Here is a 20889-nt window from a genome sequence, read left to right on the forward strand (position 1 = left end):
TTTATTTTGCAGGTACAACCTCTTCCTTGACATCTATTTAGAAATCCTTTGTGAATGTTGACATTGGATGTTGGCCTCAGTTCACCTTAATTTGCTTGATCTCTGCTCAGTCTTAAGTTTAAGTTTCTCAATCTGATTTTTGCTCAAGTTGCTGTATCCTCAGCAGCTATTCATTCACTTTTTTGCAGTGATGTGTAAAGGCTTGAAAGCACATACTTTCCTCTTCTTCTGACAATGAGTCCTGGCAAAAGAATGGTCACTATTTATCTGGTTTAATCATGATCACTTTTGTACTAGCAGAGGTGAAATTGGCATAGGAATGTACAAGTAAGTGGGTGTTTTTAACCCTCCCTCACCTAGGGAGTGCAAGTGCCTTCCCTTTGCAAAAATTACATTTCTATTTATAATTTTTTTCCATGCATTCTCAGTCTTATCAAATACGTATGTGTAGAGCTTTTATGTACTTGGGGTAACAGGATTTATGCTGATATGTATGAGTTCTGGTGTTTAGAGTTTGTATATTTCAGGATATCATACTAGACACCTTGGCCTCAGCCTTTAACATTTGGTTGCTTAACTTTTAAACAGTGCTGTTTGGTCAGGGCTTCGGCTGTTTTTGCCTGTGAAGTCAAACCTCTGTATGTGTTCTGCTAGCCTCAACACAATACTGCCAAACAAGCCATGATTTAATTTTTATTTATAGCAGTTTAATAATCTGGTAAGTCCGCTGAGCCAAAGGCCATTATACAGAGGACATCCTTGGTAAAACATCACAAACAATTGTTCAGAACAATTTATAGAGTATTAGTTAATTCATAAAACATGTATTTTATAAGACTTATGCATGATTAAATGTTTACTACTTCATAGAATACATTTGAACTAAGTACAACACTCGTTCAGATATTTAATCAGTTATTGATGAGATCTGGCGCAATATGGAGCTCAGAAAAGTTACTTGTGTTATATTCTTTAATCTAAAAATGATGACCCACACAGTTAACCATCCCCTTCTAATTAATATGCTTTCTTGGTGTAGGGCTATCAGTTGATGTCCTCATCTGTTTTCAAAATTACCTGTCCAAACGCACCTTCTGTCCACTATGTTCTGTCAATTTCTCATTAACAGGAACTACTCACAAAGGGTTTCTTAAAGAGTCAGTTCTTGGTCTTCTTCTCTTGTCCACCTTTTTAAATTGTCTCACCTGGCATATCCCTGACACCAACAGTACATTTTGCACAGATGACATTGTTTTCACTAAAGCCAAGAAGAAACTTAATACTTTAATCAATAACCTTTAAGAAGACTTCAAAGCTGTCTGGAACTGCCCTAACAATAAGTTAATGGTCAACACTCAAAAAAGTACAGTAGTGCTGTTTGGCAGTCTGCAAAAACTCATAAACACCAAACCCTAATATCTATGACCCTCTTGACAACTTTCTGCCCTTTACAAAATAACAGATGTATCCTGGACTTACTTTCATCCAAAACCCCACCTTTTATACTCATAGAGAATCCCTAACTAATGAAGTCCCTGCACACTTGAAAGCCTCATACAAGGTTTCCAATTTACTCTCCCTTGAAGCTAGATGAACCAATTGTAAATGTTTTCCTTCTAAGACATAAACATGCTCTCCATGTCAGAGCTCTCTCTCTCTCTCTCTTCACACAATACCTCTACTTCAAACCACTAAGAATAAAATTGTCTGATTTATACATCTTTCTAGCAACAGACTGCACCATTGTACCAACTCTAGAACAAAGTGACTCTCTCCATCTCCACCGCCACCACTTTTCATCTTGGCACTCTCATTTTAAACTTCTTCATGAGAGGTATTGCATGCCTCTTCGCAATAATTCTTGATTCAGACCTCAAAGTTACCCCATCAGGTATAGTGCTGGCCCTCTATGAAAAAGCTTTCTCCAAAATTGTTCCTGCTACATGGAACAGCATTTTGAAACATTTAAGGAACGTTGAGTAGTTTACTCAGTTTAAAAGGTCATTGAACTAGCATGTCATGAAAGACCATGCTTTCTTGATAATATTTAATTTCCTTTGCATCCACCTTTACCAATGCACATGACGGATCGTGTCTTCTCCTCTTCTAACTGCACGACACTCTTTCCTTTTGTTTTTACTGTTATGTGGTTATCAGTTTTGCGTGCTTAACAATAGCTCTGATTTATCATTAATACATTCCGTCTGCTTGATGAGACTCGTGTCTTTCCCTTAGTACATCTTCTCGTTCATTTCCGTTATAATCATGTGCTTTGTTTCCTTTTGCACCTTCTGTATGTTAAAAGCATCTGTAGTCTACAATTATACTTTGTCCGTCATACCAATAATCGATATGTTGTTAACTTATGCTCTTTGTTCTTACTTTGTTGTACACTGCCTTAGTTTCTTACTGTATATAGTTTTATTATTATTATTATTATTATTATTGTTATTATTATTAATGCAAGGTAGAGGCTAATGTTATCTTCCAAAATATACTGCTTGACATTTTTTTCTGTATGCAGACTAGTTAGTAACATCCCTGAGGTTGGAAGGGAAAGAGTTCCTGAGTTTTGACACTTAAGAGCTGCAGACATGATTCCCATCTCCCATATGTGTTTTTGGGTACTGTCAAAACTAACTTGTTAAGGTTCTAAGGTCATAAGTAGTAAGTGAGATGCCTGTGAGGGTTATGAGGTAATTTATATACATTATGACCTGCACACCCATGAGATATCCATGTACAGGCCAGCAAAGCAATGCTAGTGACCTGCAGTGACATCCACTTGCATTCACATCATTAGTGGGCCATTAATAAGCACAGCTTTCTATTAGTTTTCAGTACTTATGTCATGGTCAGGAAATGTCATATGCTGCTGCTGTATGCGTGTACCAAGGTATTTAAAGCGCAATACTGACTTGTGTAAAACTTCAGATTCTGTTTGTACTTTTAGAAATAAACTTTCAACTCTCCTTTTTTTTCCATTATCCCACCAGATAGTACAGTTTTAGTCTTAGAATCATTAAGAAAGTAATGATTATCACTAAACAACAGCTTAAGGTATTGCCATACATGAATAATGAGTGCAAGATTAGACTGCTAGTACTGTGTCCTTTGTGTACTGCACTACATCAGGACTACAACAGTTATCCCACATAGCATTAACATGTAGTGTGATAAAAAGTACTGACAGAAGACTGATCCTGTTAGAACACCAGATAAAGTCATCAGTGGATGTGATATGGCAGATCACAGAAAAACTCAAAGTGCTACATTGTAGGTAACGTTGAAATGGTATAACAGCAACATTGCTAAGATTTTTGAAAATTTGCCTAAGTTGGGAGATTTCTTAAAAGGTTGAGAATTGACAAGTGAAAGAACAAGACAGGATTATCAGATATTTGAATATTGGCAGAATGGTGGGTGCTGATTTTCCATGATATTGTATAATCCCTTCAGTAGAATGAAATGGAATATATTCATTTATCACACAATAATTAGTTGTGCACTGTCAAATGTCTCCCTTCTGATGAATGTTTTACTTGGGACTAGCAGTTGTTGCATACCTTCTGTATAGCCCTTGAAGTGGCATTCAGCAATTCCAGATTGTTAGCTAATGTGCTTAATTCATTGCTGGCTGACCTTTATAACATACCGGATGACTGTATCCTTACATGGGAATTCTGTTTAGTGTGTGTGTGTGTGTGTGTGTGTGTGTGTGTGTGTGTGTGTGTGTGTGTGTGTGTGTGTGTGTGTGTGTGTGTATCAATGTGAAGGACACACTGTTGACATCAGTGTGCTTACATGGGTATCTCTACCTACCTGTGCATGCGTGTTTCTGTCTGTATATCTGCTTGTGTGTATTTGTGTATTTTCACATATGCATATGTATATGCATGCGTGTATGTATGTGTGTCTTTGTATCTCTGTCTCATAAATTGACATGCACTTTGTTCTGTCCTGTTGTGTATGTCACATGTTCCCTACTGTCATCTATTCCTTTATTAACCAGTAGATGTGTTGCTCAATGTGGCATTTCTCCTATGTAAAACAGGGATCCCATACAAGAGGATGAACTTGAACTCAAACAGAAACATTGAAGATGGACAGCCTGCATTTGTTGCATAATATACTTAGCTTTTATGTTTTATTAGTCCCCCAGCCATCCACTCCTCTTACCCTTTAAATCACTATAACATTAAGTCCTGCCTTGCCATTGTTTAACTTCTTCTTCTTCTTTCAGCTTTTCCTGGTTAGGGGTCACCACAGTGGATCACCTGTCCGCTCATGATTGGCAGTGGAGTTTTACAGTGTCAAGTTGCCAGCCCGGCGCCCAACCTTCCACAGAAAGCACACACATGCACACAGTCACACCTAGGGCCAATTTAGCGTGTCCAATCCACCTACAGCATGTCTTTGGGATGTGGGAGGAAACCGGAGCACCCGGAGGAAACCCACGTGACCACAGGGAAGACATGCAGACTCCGTACAGAAGGCACCCCAGCCGAGGATTGAACCAGAGAACCTCTTGCTGTGAGGCGGCAACACTAACCGCTGCACCACCGTGGCCACCCACTTGCCATTGTTTAACTGAGGCAGCTAAATGAAATCAATTCTCTAAATACTGGATTGAGTTCAGTTGATGCGTAGTATCATTTTTGGAGAGAACACTCCTTTCTTACTTCTACAGTAACACCCCATCCATTCTACCTTGGACTACTGATCCTGTCTTCACAGACTTTTGATGACATCAGCAGTCATGTGATGCTAGACTGTCAAACCTCTCCTAGAAAAGATAGCTGTGCAGCAGTTCCCCATCTGAGTCATGGTTGCCTTTTAAAACCAGAGTCTTTAATGCTGGTATATGGGCAGGTTGCCTCAGTGCCAGCATGCCAGCCTTGACCTTTGTTTGTAATTGATAGCATCATGTGACTGATAGTGGTTGACTGATACTTGATAAACATCATGTATAACTTGACGAGGCTCCAGCTGAAAGTGTGAAGAATGCAAATGCAGACCTCAGAAGATTCAGACAGAAAGCACAATTCACTGTGAAAATATGCTGTTTACAATGTTGCTAGAACCTTCTTGCTCCAGGGTACAGCGATCTTGGAGTTAGTGTATATATATATATATATATATATATATATATATATATATATATATATATTAGTAGAAGTAGGAGGAGCACAGTTCCTAGCAGTGAGAGGTGCAAGAGGGTGAAGTCTCCCTGCAAAAAATTAGTTAATAACCTTAGAGTGAGTTCTGCAATTTTTACTTTCTGATCTCACTTTATTTTTTTGCATTTGTGAGATTCGCCATTATTAATTTCATACTTCCACAGGAAGACTGACTGACTCTCAATCTGGTGCTAATAGCAGCACTTTAATGAAACTGTTAGCTGCATCTCATAGTTGGTGAGTAATCATTTGCACAAAACTACTCAACAGCATCTGAACATTTTGTTTTATTTTATCCTTAGCCCTGGTGGATGTGCTGGGACTGGCACGAAGTACAACTCTTCCAGTAGTTTCCCAGATGAAATGCTGAATTTTGTCAAGACTCACCCACTAATGGATGAGGCTGTGCCCTCTCTTGGGCATAGTCCCTGGATAGTTAAAACTATGATCCGGTAAGTCATCCACAAGGTTTCAACAGTTTGTTATTTAATTCCTTAAAAGGTCTGAATTGAACTGGATAAGGAAAGGTGCATGAATATGTACAAGTAGATGAATATCACATATGTTCCCTTTCACATAGTGCAGTGGTCTGTGGACATACAAAGGCACCCATATGCACTCTGTAAACAGGCATACACATTTGAAGTTACACATATCTGTATGGCAGAAGTGTACATACACCTTGATTGGTGCAGACAGTCTGATAAGTATCTGTACTCAGATACACACACACACATATATATATATATATATATATATATATATATATATATATATATATATACATACATACATACATATAAATATATATAACTATAGATATAGCTCTGCACTGCAAAACAAATGTTATTTAATGTGTTTGTTAACCAAGATAGTGCACTGATCAGATATGACCATTTTCAGGCACAGCCCAAGTGACCAAAATCACAAAGGTACATAAAGAGTAAAAAAAAGGAAATTTAGAAAACAGAGAAACTGTGGAAATTTTAGATAATATATACGATTTCAGAATATATCAATTGTAAATATATTATCAGTTAAGTTGTGAATAATACAAATTTAACATATAAAGAGAGATAAAACATCTTGTATAGACATGACATGCACGTTCACGCAAAAATACAAACACATATGCATGCAAGTGAGAAGAACCAAGGGGTTAATAGATAGTAGAGTGCACTGAGAGAGATGGACTTTAAAGTGATATTTCTGAGCAGTAATAAAGATGGTGGAAAAAGTGGATATTGAGATGGAGTTCATTTGATGTGACCATTTGAGGGCATAAGCACTGGGATTTTTTGAAGAGGTACTATTTTAGTTGCAGACAGAAACTTGAGTATGAGCATACTTCCTATATATGATGTATATGCTTTGTGCAGATGTGTTTTTAAATACAAATGCATGTGTGTGTGTGTGTGTGTGTGTGTGTGTGTGTGTGTGTGTGTGTGTGTGTGTGTGTGTGTATATGTAATATATAGCTATCTATATATATATACATATATATATATATATATATATATATATATATATATGTGTGTGTGTATAGAGAGTGAGAAAGATTTATATGCACGTGTGTGTGTGTGTGTGTGTGTGTGTGTGTGTGTGTGTGTGTGTGTGTGTGTGTGTGAAATCACAGCAGTAGACATGCTCTCTCATGCACACAAATGCATACTTACAAGAGGCATCCGTATATATGCAACACACAGGTACCCTTCACACAGGCAAGTAACTATACAGATGTACACGTACACTTCCACTTCATCCAGTAGTATCCTTGTAAAGGTATACACAAAGATGTGTATCTGTTAGCACAGACATACTTCTTCAGGGCTATGTACATGCCTTAACATATGGGGAGTATGGATAGTCAGAGAAACATCAATAAGCATAGGTTAGGTCACACAGCTGCATAGCTGTACATACTTCCACATATCTATATGTTTATATACAGCTATGTAAAGAACCAGAGAAACACAAAGAGATCCACAGTTATCTGGATGCAATGTTGTATATGCATGGATATCTAGTTATCTTTAGAAACCTTTGCATCTTTGTGGGTAGGAGGTTGGCATAATGGTTAAGGTGTTTACCTTACAGACACAAGGTGCAGGGTTTGATTCTCACATGGGGTAATTAACTAGGTATAAAATGGCCCACAAGGGCAATTAGCCTAGTACTACCCTATGAACCTATATTAATATAAAAAGAATCTCACAAGAATGTGGGCATCCATTCAGATGAGCACACATACACAGATACAGCAATATAAGTGCTGTCACACACAGATACAGCAATATGAGTGCTGTCATACACAGGTACAGCAGTATGAGTGCTGCCACACACAGATACTGCAGTATGAGTGAAGTCACACATCAGTACATGTAGAAAGTGTACAATTTAGTTTTACATAGCCACTGACTCTTATTCCAGAAAAGTTATCCTTTCCCACAAGAGACAGCATCAACTAAAGTGAATGCTAATATGGTTATTACAGTCCAAAACTCTGTGGCCACTAAAAGGAAATAATGAGCAGCATAGTGACCATCACTGGACATCCATGTGATTCACAAAACTGTTTCTGCAATACAAAATAACAGGGCGGATAGTCCTGTAGATCAGCTTTGTGTTGCTGTGAAATGCAATGTACCAATGCATGTTTGTGTGTGAGGCAATTGCCAAATGCATCAGTTATGTTGTTGCAGCTTTCTTGTGCTACTATGGCTTATACTGCCATTTCCCAAAGTTCTCTTGATTGCCTCATTAATTATTAATGCGAAGCACATGGATTCAATAAGAAGAGATTGGTAAGTTTGTTAATCTGGCCCAGTGTCATACATGGATGTACACTTGTAACATGTAAGGATACCTACAGGCAGGTTGACCTAGACAGAGAGAGTTGGCATGTTACAGACATGCATAAATATTCTTAAATACTCTGCATGGTTATGAAGAGGCATGCAGAGGTATAACAGATATGCCATTTGTATAAATATGCACACTTTGTCATATATACGTATCTACACGTATTTACATATAAAATGACTGATATGTATATGTGTATATATACATACAGATATTCAAAGCTGTATGAGTACAGAGAAGTATGTGAAGTATAGGTGAGTATATGCAAACGTCATCCTTTTATACAATACTATGAAGTTAAATCCTACTCTTATAGCAACCCCGTGAAGAGCTGCCACCATCCACAGGGTTTACTAGGTAAGTAGACTACAGAAGCAAATTGACAGGCCTTTCTTCTGTGTACACACACAACTTCACATTCACCTACAGACATTTTAGAGTCACCAGTCTCTACTGCATATCTTTTGGATGTGGGAGAAACAAGAATACACACAGAAAAATACACAGAAGTCACAATAGCTAAAAACTAAACCAGAAAACCTCGTTCTGCAAAGCAACAATACCATTGCATATGCATACACAAAAATATATACACATTCAGTAAATGCAGCATATTTTCCAGTACTAGCAATGCAGTGTAGCAGGGGGCTGCACTTTTGAGGTGCTGTCCTTTGTCTGAGACATTAACTTTGAGGTCTCATCTGCAAAGGTGGTAGCTTAGGTGGATGCCAAAGATCCTATGAATGCATGACTATACATAAAAATGGTTCCACAGAGGTGTGCTGAGATATGTACATCTACGACAAACACAGATGCTAGCAGAAATGTGCACAACAAAAATGTTTAAAAGTACAAAAACTTGGGTAAATATAGATGGGCACTAAAGTACTGATTGCTGCTTTTGAATGCATATGCTTACCTGTGATTAGCGATATATTATCTTTTATGCATTTATACTTACAGGGAGAACTGGCTCTCATTCATTCTGCAGAGATTTCAAATTCATACACAGTGGTAGCAGAAACTACAATATTTCATACATTTTACTGGATAAGTAGATGTTTTTGTGCATATTATTTCAGATCAGTGAATGATACCCTAGAAACACATTTTCTCTATTTTTTTTTTGTCTTGTTAGCATTTTTAAATATACAGACTGGTTGTAGTTAGAAAGAAGTGAAATATGCATGCAACATTAACTGGCTATGCACATAAGGATGTAGTGTACTGATGTAATCACATATTCATCTCTGTGTCCACACATCCAGATGAGCGTGTCGCCATGTACACAGTTATATGTCACTCTCTCGCTTTGAATTTTGTTATTTAGAATGCAGTTTTTGTGTCGTTAGATACAACAAGCTGCAATAAGTCCAGCTCATATTTGCAATAGCCTTGTGTGAAATGTTGGTCAAAGGAGAAGATCAGCAAACAACAATACAATGAAAACCTCTTACTAGTATAAAGAAGGAAGGAGATTGCATAAGGAATGCTTGAATGAAAAATGATGGCCATTGAAGAAGGACTTGCATGTAACAAAGGAGGGTAATCAGTAGGTATTCTGGAAAAGGAGTTACACAGAGTGATTTTTGTGCACAAGTGATTTTTTTAAGACCTTTTATAAAGGGATTGATTACCAAACAAATTTATGAAGGGACAAGTATTTTGTGTGATTTATACACAGGAACAGTTTACACAAGGCAGCATTTTATACACAATTCTCCTGCACTCAAGTAATTTAACAACCTTTTTTAACACAGAAGTAATTATTGATTATAGGCAGAAAGACTTATGTGCAGGTGAATATCTCAGAAAGCAGATACTTTTAACATAAAGGAAAACAAATTATTTGAGAAATACAGAAGCAGTTTTTTTCCAAAGAATTATTTAAAGCTTGGACCAGATATTTTGCATAATTTAACTGCTTACTAATTTTACAAAAAAACAAATGTGGGGATTGTTAGCATTATATGATATTTTACAAAATGTTTTTTGCCATAACACAAGCATACAAAGTAATTATTAGCTAACTGAATTTTATAGCATGGTTTGTGCATACACTAAGCATGCAGAGTTTTTATTTCTGTATTAACATAATTTGCAAAGTGGCATTTGTGTACCACACCAGAATAGTATGTATAATGCAGAGCCACACAACTAATGGCTGTCTTAAAATTTCAGGCATTCTGGGGAAGCTGAATGTTTGGATGTTATGCTATGAAATTGCTCAACGTACAATTTTGTTATGAAATAAATGGCAGTGGAAAGATAAGAAGGTCCGTTAACACTAAATGAAATGAGTGCCAAAGCATACATATTGTCATATAGTTTCATAGCAGCAACTAAACCTATATCAAAATGATTTATTACATTAAAAAGGACATTTTGGTGTTGTGGAACATTTTGAGACAGTTTCAAATCTTTTCAGGATACAAAATTAATGAAGCTAAAATAAAGGCAGTAGCTGTAAATTATGTACCAACACAAATTGGTTCAGCAGTACCCATATTTATGGGGACATGATAAAATTAAATACTTAGGAGTATGGATTTAAAGGATTCTGGTGTGGCAGCTAAGGATATGTGGGAAGAGACTAAACAAAAGATTATAAAAAATCTGAGAAACTGGAAGCTCTGTTTTATGCATATGGATAGCAAGATACAATCAGTTAAAATGTTTTAAGTCCCTTTAGTTTTATACATGGATCAGGCATATTTTTATCAACCAGAGGAGAAGTTGTGGATTGCAATTAATAAAGAGCTGAAGGATTTTATCTGGTAGGGGAATACGGCAAAAGTCAAGTGGGATAAGCTGATTCTTCCAATAGAACAAGGTGGTTTGGGATAACTCAAGTTCATTGGTGTTTTCCAGGCTAACGACCACAAGGGCCTTTTTAAGCCTAGCCATGCATCCCAAATCTCTGACAAGTTTTGGTGCCCTTGATAAGTGTACGCAGGGGCTTGGGAAATGAAACATTTACAAGCAAGGGCCTAGGAGATCAGCCATTTAGAGATTGCCTGTGTCCATTAGAGACATAGGTGCCATTTGAAGGAGTATTTCAGAGCTACACAGTTAAGGCTGCTGTACATAGCACAAGCAGAAACATATAATTCAAAGTAGGTGAGGATGATGACAAAACAGGGAGCAGCTCAAGAAACAAGGAGATGCAGATCCTTAAGGAGAATAACAATAACCATACATGTTATATTCATAAAGGACCAGAAAATATTCAAGAACTAAACCATCACAGGAATGGAGAAAGGAAATTATGACAATAGGGATGACTGCAATTAGGGATACAAACAAAAGGCAAAAGGGGGCTGGGATTTATTGGAGAAAACTACCAAAAGAACTAAGGTATTGAGAGCAAATAATTAGAGAGGGGAAGGTAATAGAATGGGAAGAGGCCAAGAATTTCAGGCCAGAGAATGCCTCCCCTATCAAGGATCGATATCAGAGTATAGGCAAAGAGAAAGAAATGGGGGAATCCTAAGCAAAAGAAAAAACAGTACTGGTAGATTTCTTAATAGCATCTAGAATAGAAGCTGCTGTTAAAAAAGGAATAAGTAGAGCAAATAAAATGTTGCAGGATAACTGTAAAAATTAATCAGAGAAGGTTAGAAAGGCTTGGGAAGAGAGATTAGATAAGCAATTCACAAAGAAACAATGGGGGATATGTGCATGTCTCCCAAATATGCAACAAGATTTAGAAGATTTAGGATTTTTGCTTGGAAGTGTTTACGTGAGTATTTTTATACCCCAAATAGAGTCAAAATAATTTTCCTCAAAAAGATAGCAAATGTGGAGGTGTGATGGGTTAGAAAGAGGGAACTGGGAAGAAATTTTGTGGGAATGTAATGAGTTGGCAGACTTTACAAAATTTCCTGCAGACTAATCTATCAGAAATACTGGGTGATGAAACTGGTACGACAAGGAGATTGTTTTTTTTGAGTTATGATACAGAATCAGAATTGCCTAGACATAGTATAATGTTTTACTGAGTCTAATTATGATGGCTGCCAAAACAGGAATAACTAGAAAATGGAAATCAAAGTCTAGGCCAACTGTAATCCAAAGGTAAAAAATGCACTAATAAACTGTAAGTAAAATAAAAGCCGTAGAGTTTGAAAAAGTTGTATGTAGATGTGACGCTCGTGCCCTGGCCCAGCAATGAAGGTGCCTCAATCCTCACCACACACACCAGAGAGGGCATCTCATATATGAAGGAAAGGATAACCAATACACACAGTAAAAGTGCAGTTTCCCTTAAGAGCACACAGATTTCACAGTCAGTCCAGGGCTGGTCGCTCCCTTGCTCTCTAGGTCCCCAATAAGACTCCCCACCGAAACAGCTATAGGGTCAAGATCTCAGCGTAGCTGGGCAAGCTAAAATCTCCAGTACCCTCTCTGTCCAACCAGTGCTTCGTGTCTCTGCCCAAGTAGCTGACACACACACACTTTGAGATAAGAGTTTATACAACCACACAGACACTCCTGGGAAAGGCTGGCAAACGTTCTCCAGCTGTGCCCCTATTACCCAGACTATACGGTAGTACTGCCTGCCACCACCCAGCTAATATTTATCAGCTACTCAAAGGCCCTTAAAAGGGTGTCCCAATTATTACTGTGCAATATCATTATCCAGTTGGTAGTATAACTAAACAGTCAAGGCTTATTGGAATGACTTGGTACAGTAATCACTATAAATATGCAATGTATTCTAGAGCTTAAATTATCTCTACACAAAACAGCCACAGTTGAAAGGTTTTAAAATATTTAATAATAAATAAAAACACAAGACAATACTTCTTACTACACAGTGCTAGTCAAGAGTTTAGAGATCACAGAGAAGTACTTAAAATAATTCAGTAGTACAGTTCTGACATCACAGAAAAACAGTCTAATCTTTCTAGTTTCTAACTGTTTCTAAAAGAAAACACAAGTCTAAGATAACTTAGATATGAGCAAGACAGTGCTGTGAGTTGGATGGTCAAGACAAAAATGCTTAATCCTCTCTGGTTCTCTCTGTTTAAATTGAAATTGCAGTTCTGATTCACATTACATCATTCTTCACACTTTCCTGGGGTTCCCAGGCCATGCATTACATCATTCTTCACACTTCCCTGGGTTCCCAGGCTGACAGAAACTACATTTACATTCTTAACATCTCCTTGAGTTATCTTGCAGCTGGTCAGGAAGCAGAGAAATAAAATACATTTGCATGTTTAAATCTAGCAGTTTAACTTTGGTTAAAACAATAGAAAGAATTTCTCCATCTAGACGGGCTGGAGCCGACTTTAGATCAAAGGGTCACAGCATGCTTTTACTTGGTCAGTAGAGAGCACTGTATTGACATTTTTTTGCAGTTCCACATCTAACAGCAGTTTTTCCATTTAAGACAAGCCTGTGCCTTGCATTAATGTTTATAAATGATAGAATTATCTATAAAATTGTATCTGGCTAGGCTGGCAGCCTTCACAGTAGATAAAAGCGCTTACTAGTTTCTTGATTAAAGTGGTTTGGTTTGCTCGTTTCTACGCCTTTTATTTTGTTATTCTAAGCCAACTGTACTAGAAGTAGTGAATGTAGTAACAAAGATAAAACAATTGTAAATGAGATCTTTAGAAAAAGGCAGGAGTGAATTACATAAAAAAGGAAGTTGTGGGAACAATGCAGACAAGGAATGAGATTTAAAAGAAGGCAGGATTTGAATGAGCTATGTAATGTTTGACTGACACTGACTAGACAGATTATAAGTGATATATTTATAAGTGACGTATAATGTTTGCAACTAAAGTTGTTATTATGGTTTGTTTTCATTTATATAAACAAAGGATTGCCTATGTCATAAGTAATAGTTTAATAAAGATATTTCTTTTTAATAAAAAAAATGATTTATTACATTGTAGAGATTTATCAAAGTCATTTAACCAAAAGGCCAGTTTATAACGAGTGTCATTATCTCAGATGGAAGCACACTCGCGTCTGACAAGAGTAAAATGAAAAGGCTTAGGTTTAGTTATGTGTATTTCTATAGCCTCTTTCATAACCTGTTCATCTAACTTCTGCATGTCCAGCCTACAAATTACTGGCCACACATTCCTGTCTTCTTCACCTTCCTCAAAACACTTTTCCTGCTGTGCGATATTAAGAACCTATTATTGCGCTGTCCTGTGTGCATTCGTATATCTACTTCCCAACAAAAATCTATGGATGTCTCACAAACCCCCTCCTCTGTCATAAGTCATGTTCTCCATTGAGCAGCTTATCAGTTCGGCCCCTACCACAATGTCTTTTCCCAGTTTTACCTCTTCGCCCTGCTTTACAACTTCTTTTCCATCTGTTTTTCCTCACCCTCCAACCACTAAAATCCCTTAACCAGTCTATTCCCTTATCTACACGAGTAAATACCTACACTCTTTGGAAAACTCTTCTGCTTATATAACAGGTACATAAATAGAACAAACTCCTCCTGTGGAACTCATTGTAACAAAATCTACACAATATACCCCACTTTAACATGCATCATACTTATTCTACAGCCCCCCCAAAAAGTAAATTTTCCTCATGGTTAAGGAACCTACAACAAATTTCCAATTGCTCTAAAGGGGCACTATCTGGTTAAGTGACTTGCCCAAGGTCACACACACGAGAAGTGAAGGATCAAGAAATCAAACTCTGCACTACATGAAGTGGCCTGTTAACAGCTCATGGCCTTAAACCCACTAACTGTCAAAAAAATCTTCTTCCCTTACAGCCATCCTTGTAACCCGTTTACCGTAATGAAATCTTCTTTGAGTACAGTCTTTTCTCCTGTAACAAAATCTTTTTCCATCACAGCCTTCCTTCTGTCTCACTTTTAGTTAGCTAACAAAATCTTCTTTGAGTACAGTCTTTCCTCCATATTAGTTACTATAACAAAATCTTCTTTGAGTACAGTCTTTCCTCCATCTTAGTTATTATAACAAAATCTTCTTCCACTGCAGTCTTCCTTCCAAAGTAATTACTGTACCAAAATTATTCAGTACAACTTACCTTCCTTCCCTCCTAGTAAGTTACTGTAACAGAATCTTCCAGTGCAAATTCTCCCTGACTTTTTAAAATAAGTCTTGGTTACTGTAACAAAATCTTTGTCCTCCAGCATTGTCTTGTTATTCATGGCACTTAAACATTCCAACAACATTTAATAGTAACCTTATTTTAGGACAGCATAGAGCATGTGGAAGGCCCCCAAAGTTAATAGTACTCATTTACCTAAAGGCCTGATATTTAATGCAGGATGGTTGAGCTTTACGTACAGGCTAGGTGATTAGCTTTTTTCTCATGGAAGAAGAAATGACTTGCTCCAAACCAAAGAATGAGAGAAGACCAAAGGCCTAGCCACAAAAGGATGATTGACCATATCCATACTCCAAGGAGGATGGATATTCAAGAACATAGCACAAGACTGATAGGTCACTGAAGCCATGCCTGTAGAAAGGTGGATGACAGGAAGCCAGCTGTGGCTACAGTGTATGACTGGATGACATATAGTGGGCTTACACATATGAGACCAGCACTGAGTAATGGCCACTTCCATTCCACAAGCACTGCAGCATTTCTGTGATGTCAGAGATTTCCAGAATGAAGAAAGCAGCAGAGAGGCAATGTCATCCAATGGGGTGATGATATCGGCTATGACATCAACACAAATGGAAACCCAGTGATGCTATTCAGAACACATAAAGAGGGCCTCACACAGAATGAGCTTGCAGACCTATGATGATTGCTGTGTTTTAGACAGTGGAAATGGTCACTTCATCAACCAAATTTTATAAAAATGTGTCCTGTGACCATAAATTATTCTGACATAGAACACTAAATCTGTTTTAAGGAATGCACCAAGATATAGCAATTCTATTTAAATGTATTACATTTGCTGTGATCAGTCATTCAGTTTTAAATGCATTACTTAATTTATTTTCTAAGTTTTAAATAAAAATGGAGGAAAGTGTAAAATATCGAATGGCCATGTGGTCGTGCATCCACCTATGTGAACAGTCATCTGGATGAATATGCAGCTGTGTACTGTTCTTATGCAAATAAATTCAAAGTTACATTCCCTTTCTGTCTTTTTGTACATTTCTCATGTTGTTTAGGCTGCTGATTTTGGTTTAGTTGGACACACCAAGGAAAAGCACAGTAAAATGTGTGCGCAAAAGTATATCCAGTTTCACGCAGAAGTATACACAGATACATATATGAATGCACATTGTATATCTTATTTCATGGGAGGGTCACAGCAGCAGCAAATCATCATTTTTGATTTGTTCATCAGTGAAGCCCCATTGGTTGGCCATTTTTCCCATAGCTGTTTTGATTCTGTGTGAGGACCAATGACTGATCTGATGCTGACACTGATATTTCTCCCCTACTTTAAAACTATTTGCCTCTTGGGTACATTTTTATTTCACAAGTACAGTTGTGGTATTTGGTTTATTGACTTGGCTGTCATTCTTATTGATATTCTGGCATCATCCATTTTAATGAAAACATTTAAATTTGTTCCATCTAGAGAGTATACCTTTTCCATATAATTCAGTAGTATGTGTGCTTCTGTTCGGTAAATACCCCTAAACATTTCTACTTTGTGTCCGTTTTCTCTGGGGCCAGATTGTTATACATTGTGTCCTGCCAGCATTCATTAAAGTTTAACAAAGCCACTAGATTAAGGAGACTTAAAGCTTTAAAGTCCATTTTCTCGGAAACAGTTACACATGTTACAGAAACTTTCTAGTTCTAAGAAAGAGAGTACAAAAAATAAAGCTTCTCATTCCTCTGAGTCTCAAAAATAAGAAAAAAAGACAGTGAGATTTTCTAAAGAATTTGTTGAAAAAAAAGGCAGTGACAGAAAAGCACAAGAAATGCAAGTCTTCTGGTTTTCCTGAAAAAGGAGCTGCATGGTTGATGGTTCCTGCTTATGGGTTATAGATATCAGACCTTCAGGTATTAGTAACAAGGACTCATTTATGTTGGCCCCAACTACTTATAAATCATTCAATTCATTGTCATTAAGAGGTCGTAATTATTTATCACATCAGAGTTCCAGTATCAGTCCGTTATGAGAAATATTATTTATGTATTTATTAGTATTTGTTTACCAAGAAGGTCGGACTGAGCAAAAAAAAAATAAAAAATTCAGTGTAGACCCAGGGAGAAAAGCTCCACAATGACTAGACTGCAGCATGACTGCATAACGAATGATATTAAATAAGCACACATATAATGGTTATAATATGCAAAATTGCACATAATCAAGACATTGAATATTTATTTTAAATATTCAATGTCTTGATTCTGTGCAATTTTGCATAAACATCAAAAATAATGCAAGAATTATAGCAAATGGCAGATAAATCTAGAATTATTCAGGTAAAAAGAGATTAAAATATGAAAGTTGAATTTATTAGTAGTTTGTATTACATGTAGGTGCGGAAGGCCTGAAAGCATATAGTATAGTGTAGTAGAGCAGAAAGGCAGTGAAAGTTTTAGTAGTGATTACATATTGTCCTTACATGAGTAAGTGGTATTGTGATAGTATGATGTTTATGTTATTTTCTGCTAGTAATTAAGATGAAATGAGAAAAAGATGAGTGTCAAGAGAGAGAGAGAGACAGAGAAAGAGAGCTAAGAAATTAAGGGTGGAAAGGAAGTAGAAGATGCGTGACAAGGTAAGGAAACGTTTTAAAAGTGATAAGATAGAGATCGTGAATGGTGAGTGTCAGAAATTGTTAAATTAGTGAGTAAAAGAAGCTTCATACAGTGATATCAGAGATGGGGTAGGGATATTTACAATATTTACAGGTAGCATATGAAATGAAAACACTTATACCAGTTTAGTTAACAGGTATCAGTCAGAAATTATGTTTAAGTTGTGAGAAGGTACCCAGAGTTTGAGCAAGAGTAAAGCCAAAAATCTGATAAGATGTCTCTTAATGAAGAACCACACCCAAAAACTAAAAAAGCATTTGTTTTTCAGCAAATCTTGAACTTCTCTGCATTACTGATGCCTCTGCATCAAAGTAAATGGTTACTATTACTTTTTAGCTTGTTATACCCCAAAATGACCTGAAATGGGACTGCCATGGCCAGCATTATTTTTACAGTCAAAGCTTTCACCTTGCTGATGTCATGTTAGAGGGATAGAAAGAAATCTATGTGATGAGGGGTCATTTACTATGGTTTTCTCTCTCTTCTGCTTACAACTTTGCTGTGACTGCCTCCTTTTCACTGTCAGCATCAGTCCGCATTTTAAATTCCTTTGCTTTCTTTAATTTTCATAAGTGGGCAATTCTGCTGCAGCAATTTAAGGAATGTTTGAATGATAGCATTGAAAATGCAGAGTTAGATGAATACTCTTTTTTTGTGGCATTGAAAGTTTATTAAAGGAATGACATTTACTTCTGAAAAAGTACAGTTTTGTACCTACCATAAATGTAGATGTTCGAGGATTCCATTGCTGCAGTCATGACTATTGGGTATAGATGTCAGAAGACCATGTACAATATATACAACATACAGAGGGGAAGGAGGGAGGAATTGGACTGCAACAATGGAATCCTCGAACATCTACATTTATGGTAGGTACAAAACTGTACTATGTTCTCTGACAACATGCCTTGCAAAACAGCTGTGGCAAAACCAGCCCTAGACTTAGAGTAGATAGGAAGGTGATAATGCTTGGAGAAAGTATGCACTGAACTCCAAGTAGCCCTGCCAAAATCCTTATAGCCCCCCCTTAGAAATGCTGTTGAAGTGGCAGTAGCCCTAGTGGAATGAGAGCTGGAATCTCCTTGCCATGATGGGAATAACAAAATGCAATGCAGCCAATCCACCTAGAAATAGTTTGTTTTGACACAGGCTTGCCCTGTGAACTCAAAGCAAAAGAAACAAACAACTGCTGAGACTGCCTAAAATCCTTAGTCCTGCTTAAATAATATGCCTGTGTACATCCAAAGTGTGCAAAATCTTTTCCCCTTTATTTTGAGGGTCTGCAAAAAAATGAATAGTTTGGTTTAAAGCCACACTAGAAACCACCTTAGGCATAAAAATGATACCCTATCCTTATGGAAAATCAAAAGGGCTCTACTGCCATAAGGGCCTGCAACTCAGACACCCTTCTGCCAACAGAAAAGCAGTCTTCCATGACAAGTATTTCAATTCAGCAGTAGCTGCAGGCTCAAAGGTTGTAGAGTAAGTTTTTCCAACACAAAATTGAGATCCCAAGCAGGAGTAGGAGCTCTACGGGGGGGTCTTATTCTTTGCCCCTCTAAGAAACTGCTTGAACAAAGGATGCGAAAACAAAGGTGGGTCACAATCATAGTGAGCTGAAATTGCTGCAGCATGAATCTTAATGGAAGAGAAGGACAAACCTTTGTCCAATAATTCAGTAAGATATTGAAGAGCCACACTCAAATTAGGCTCAGAAATCTTCAAATTCTTTGCTGTACTCCAAAATAAAAATAATCACATTTAAAACTTGTTGAGGAAGTTGAGACCTTCAACACAGAATATGCCAGGCTGTTAGATGAAGAGAGTGAAGCTTGACATTGAGCAGATGACCGTCCTTCTGAGATAACAAATGAGGAATCAGAGGTAAAGGCCATGGAGGCTTCTTTACCAGACTGAGGCCAATCTGGAGCTATCAAAATCATCCTTGGCCTGTCTTGTCTGACCTTTAATAGTACCTTTGGAAGAAGAGGCAGAGGTGGAAAGGCATACACATGAAGGTTTTCCAACTGAAAGACAGAGCATCCACTTTCAAGCTGTGTGATGAAACCCCTTTGTGCAATACTTTGGCAGCTGGTGGTTTAGTGGAGAAGCGAACAGATCTATGTCTGGAGTTCCCCATGACACTGTCAGTTTCTGAAATACATGAAGATCCAGTTTCAGATCCATGATTTGTCTGCTTAACACATCTGCTAAGAGTTCTGTGCTCCTGGCAGAAACCTTGCCTGAAGAGTTAGTTGCAGGATAAAATCATTGCTTGCCTGCATAGAGTTGCTTGTTGATGTACCACATGACAGTTGTGTTGTCTGTTAGAATCAACACCTGCCCTGGAAGAAGTAACTCCTTGAAAGCCATTAATGCAAACTGGACTGCTAACATCTCTTTCATGTTGATATGTAGATGCTGTAGTCTGGCAGGCCACTTGTCTTGTATCCACTTTCCATTTAGATGACCACAAGAATTCTTTTTGAGGCAAGGTATTATTTGAATGACAGTGTCCAAATCCTGGCAGTGCTGTGTCCATACATTTGAGATACCATTAGATGAACCCCTGCTAATTGAAGGACTGTCCTTGCAGTCAGCACGGACTGATGAGATAGTTGATGGAAGTAAAGTGACAGACTCTTTTGTCCCAAAAAAGGCCCATGGGCTGCTGTATTCAGTCTCACACCCAGAAAGCACATGTCTTGAGAGGGTACTAGACTGGACTTTATTTCGTCACAGAAATACCCTAGGCATCTTAGCACTGCTATAACATATTCCAGATGCTGTAGAAGGTCTTCCTTTTCTTGAGCCAGAATCAGGCAGTCGTCCAAGTAAGGATAGATTTGCTATCACTGAGCCAGAACCTTTGTTGTGAACTCTCTACGCAGTAGATAAGCCAAAGGGCAATGCAGAGAACTGATAATGAGAATTTCCAGCCGAAAAAACGCAGATACTTCCTGCAACTTAGCCTTATAGGCACATGAAGGTAAAAGCTGCGTAACATCTTGAACTTGGGAATGTGTGTAAAAAGCGTGTTGAGGAATAAATCCAAAATTTGGTCTCCGTGTGTTCCTTCTCTTTGGTACAAAGGAAG

The 20889-nt window shown here is 37.5% G+C and overlaps 1 protein-coding gene across 2 annotated transcripts in view; it reads left to right on the top strand.

Moving 5' to 3' along the window:
• The window catches only part of SEMA6B (semaphorin 6B), a 1264941-nt gene that overhangs the window by 1131098 nt on the left and 112954 nt on the right, over nt 1-20889 (top strand). For both annotated transcript variants that reach the window (XM_044053908.1, XM_044053909.1), the window contains exon 13: nt 5483-5632. In XM_044053908.1, coding sequence (XP_043909843.1) covers nt 5483-5632 — 150 coding nt within the window. The remainder of the gene's footprint in view (nt 1-5482; nt 5633-20889) is intronic.

This window comes from Protopterus annectens, chromosome 13.part0 (assembly GCF_019279795.1).
Source record: "Protopterus annectens isolate FY-2018-M chromosome 13.part0, PAN1.0, whole genome shotgun sequence".
NCBI lineage: Eukaryota > Metazoa > Chordata > Ceratodontiformes > Protopteridae > Protopterus > Protopterus annectens.